Source organism: Salpingoeca rosetta (genome assembly GCF_000188695.1).
Source record: "Salpingoeca rosetta unplaced genomic scaffold supercont1.20, whole genome shotgun sequence".
In the NCBI taxonomy this organism is placed as follows: domain Eukaryota; class Choanoflagellata; order Craspedida; family Salpingoecidae; genus Salpingoeca; species Salpingoeca rosetta.
The window spans coordinates 9,461-11,990 of record NW_004754914.1 but is presented as its reverse complement, the minus strand read 5'-3'; the positions used below and the strand labels follow the sequence as shown (position 1 = coordinate 11,990).

Sequence of the window (2,530 nt, the reverse complement as noted above, 5' to 3'; positions counted from 1 at the left end):
CGAGGAACCTGGCACAGCACACAGAGCTCACAGAGAAAGTGGGGACAAGAGAGACGCCCTCATGATGCAGACTCAAGAACCGTGCGCGCAGCAGCAGACACATGAACTAGAGACAGCAAGCCACGAGAACCAACACAAAGACCGCGGCACTGCGCACAGTATGTCCACGCCCACGCGCGCACCCACACTCACACCGGCAGTCTTCTCATTGTACGCATCCCTGAACAGCCAAGCAGATGCTGAGCGTTTCCAAGGCCTACGCACGACCGTGTTTGCGAATGCGCGCGCAGAACACGTCTTCATTCAGGCACAGGCACCCCTGGCCTCCCTGACGGTGAGCAACGCAGACAACGTTCACATCAACGCGTGCTCGGCGGTGATTGACAACTTGGTGATCCGCGACGTGACACGCGTCGTCTGGCTGCCAGCAACAACACAACGCAGCACCGCATGCCACCTCAGCAACGTCCAGCATATTGACCTGCGCACCAAGAGCACGCTCACAGAAGACCTGGGCGCATTTGCAGGAATCCCGAGCGTTGGCCTTGCAACTGCCAGCGATGACACCGGCGTGGACCTTGCGTCACTCCATGGTGTGAAGCAGCTGAGGTTGTCCACCGAAGGCACGGAAGCAGTACGGGGACACTCGGTGTGTCAAACAGCAGAAACGCTCGTGCTGTCGCACACGAGCATCACCCCGACAGACATGCTGCCGGCGGCGGCCGTTGTCAAACTCTCCCACATGAGTGCTGTGCCGGAGCTGCTGCATCTACCCAACGCCATCGACATTGCCCTGGGGTATGGGTCCAAGGTGCGGCAGTTCACATGTGCGTCACGCATCAACAGACTGGTGATCCGTGACGCCACGAGCACGCCGCGGTGCATTCCAAACTTTGAGCACGCCCATGTCGTGTGCCTTGCGCTGCCGCATCTGCACCTGACGAGCGAGCAGCTGTTGACCTCAGCACCCGCGTTGACAAGTTGGTACTTCGACGGTTGCTGCGCGTTCCGTATGATGCAGACTCGCCGCATACAAGCACAAGCGTCGTGCGTGGCATCCCCAACCATGCGCACGTGTGCCTGGACTGTTTCGAGATTGACGGACCGGTCCCACCGTGCGTCAAAGAGCTCGAAGCGCTGGAAGGCAGCGCTTTGCAAGGCAGCTTCGTCAGCCACGTCCCGCGCCTGAGTCTCAAAGACAAATGCGGGCACGCGCGCATCAACGACGTGCACTTGCTCTCTGGGCGCAAGGTGCTGCAGTTGACGCAGGTCTTGCTTGAAGGGGAGCTCGCGTCTTGCGAGCAGCTGAGTCTGTGCGGGTGCCGGGGGCGCCTGGGCTTGACATCCATTGGGTCCCTCGACCTGAATGGCGCAGTGGTGACTACTGAGGATGGCAGCGGCGACGGAGACAACAACATCGATTCTGGCGATGGCAGTGACGACAGTGACAACAGGGCACTTGCGGAGACGAAGCTTGTCATCACGCGCGTGCACCATGTGACCCTCTGCCGTCTCGAGGAGTGCGTCATCCACGACTTTGGGTGCTTTCAGGACGTGCAGCACCTCACGCTGAAGGAATGCAAGTTGAAGGACCTGGCCAGCTTTCCGCCCGTGCATGTCCTCGTTTTGCGCAACTGTGAGACCATGGACGAGGACGGGTGGTGCCCAGATGCAGTCTTCGTGGACCGCTCGCCAAAGAAGATGGAGCAACTCTTGCTTGCCGAGCGAAGAAGGTGGTGATTTGTGTGTGTGTGTGTGTGTGTGTGTGTGTGTGTGTGTGTGTGTGTGTGTGTGTGTGTGTGTGTGTGTGTGTGTGTGTAGCCTTCAGTCAGAACGTACGAAGCACGGCAGCCCAGAACAGACACGATTGTGCTCGAAAACGCCACCACAACCACAAACGTGCGCGATCTCGCCACATTCACGTGCAGGGATTTCAACGCGACCCTTTTGTAGGCGCCCGTGACCCGTTGCTGTTGTTCTTCTCCTTGTTGGTGGCCTTATTCTTTTCCTCCCGCTTATCCACATTCGCCCCGTGTCGGTGCGCGGGGTCCGGCCTTGCTCCTCCGGGGCACGGCTCCGCCAGCACCTTCTCCTCCTCCTCCTGCTCCACCAGCACCTTCTTCTTCTCCACCTCCTTCTTCTCCTGCTCCTCCTCCTTCTTTGCCTTTTCTCCCATTCCCTATTCCTTCCCCGTCTGCCGTACTCTTCTCGTCTGTTGTATCTGCCTGTTGCTTGCCCCCTGGGCGCCCTCTCCTTCTCCTTCTTTCTTCTTGGCCTGTTACCCCCTCCCCCTCTTGGTTCTCCCTGCCGCGCCTTCAGCAGAGCCATGGGCGCCAGGTCAATAAACGGGAACGTCCTGAGAACGCCTCCCATGTGCACCGCTGTACTGGCCATCTTGCACACCCACCACAGAGCTGGTTGCACGGTGACGCATGGACCATGTATGCGCACACCGTCGATGCCCTGCCAACGTGTGGCAGGTACTTATGCCATGCGCTCGAGCTGTGCCCACCAGCTACTGTTTTGGTTG

The 2,530-nt window shown here is 59.2% G+C and overlaps 2 protein-coding genes across 2 annotated transcripts; one reads left to right on the top strand and one right to left on the bottom strand.

Moving 5' to 3' along the window:
• Positions 1-61: 61 nt before the first annotated feature.
• PTSG_07511 (uncharacterized protein) lies at positions 62-1,740 on the top strand (the record flags this gene model as incomplete). Its single annotated transcript, XM_004991245.1, has 2 exons — positions 62-980; positions 1,022-1,740. 2 exons carry the CDS (start codon positions 62-64, stop codon positions 1,738-1,740), a joined length of 1,638 nt encoding a protein of 545 aa, XP_004991302.1.
• A 193-nt stretch (positions 1,741-1,933) lies between these two features.
• On the bottom strand, positions 1,934-2,394 carry PTSG_12597 (uncharacterized protein; the record flags this gene model as incomplete). The annotated part of the gene is made up of 2 exons (XM_004991244.1): positions 1,934-2,164; positions 2,380-2,394. 2 exons carry the CDS (start codon positions 2,392-2,394, stop codon positions 1,934-1,936), a joined length of 246 nt encoding a protein of 81 aa, XP_004991301.1.
• Between the last annotated feature and the right edge of the window lie 136 nt (positions 2,395-2,530).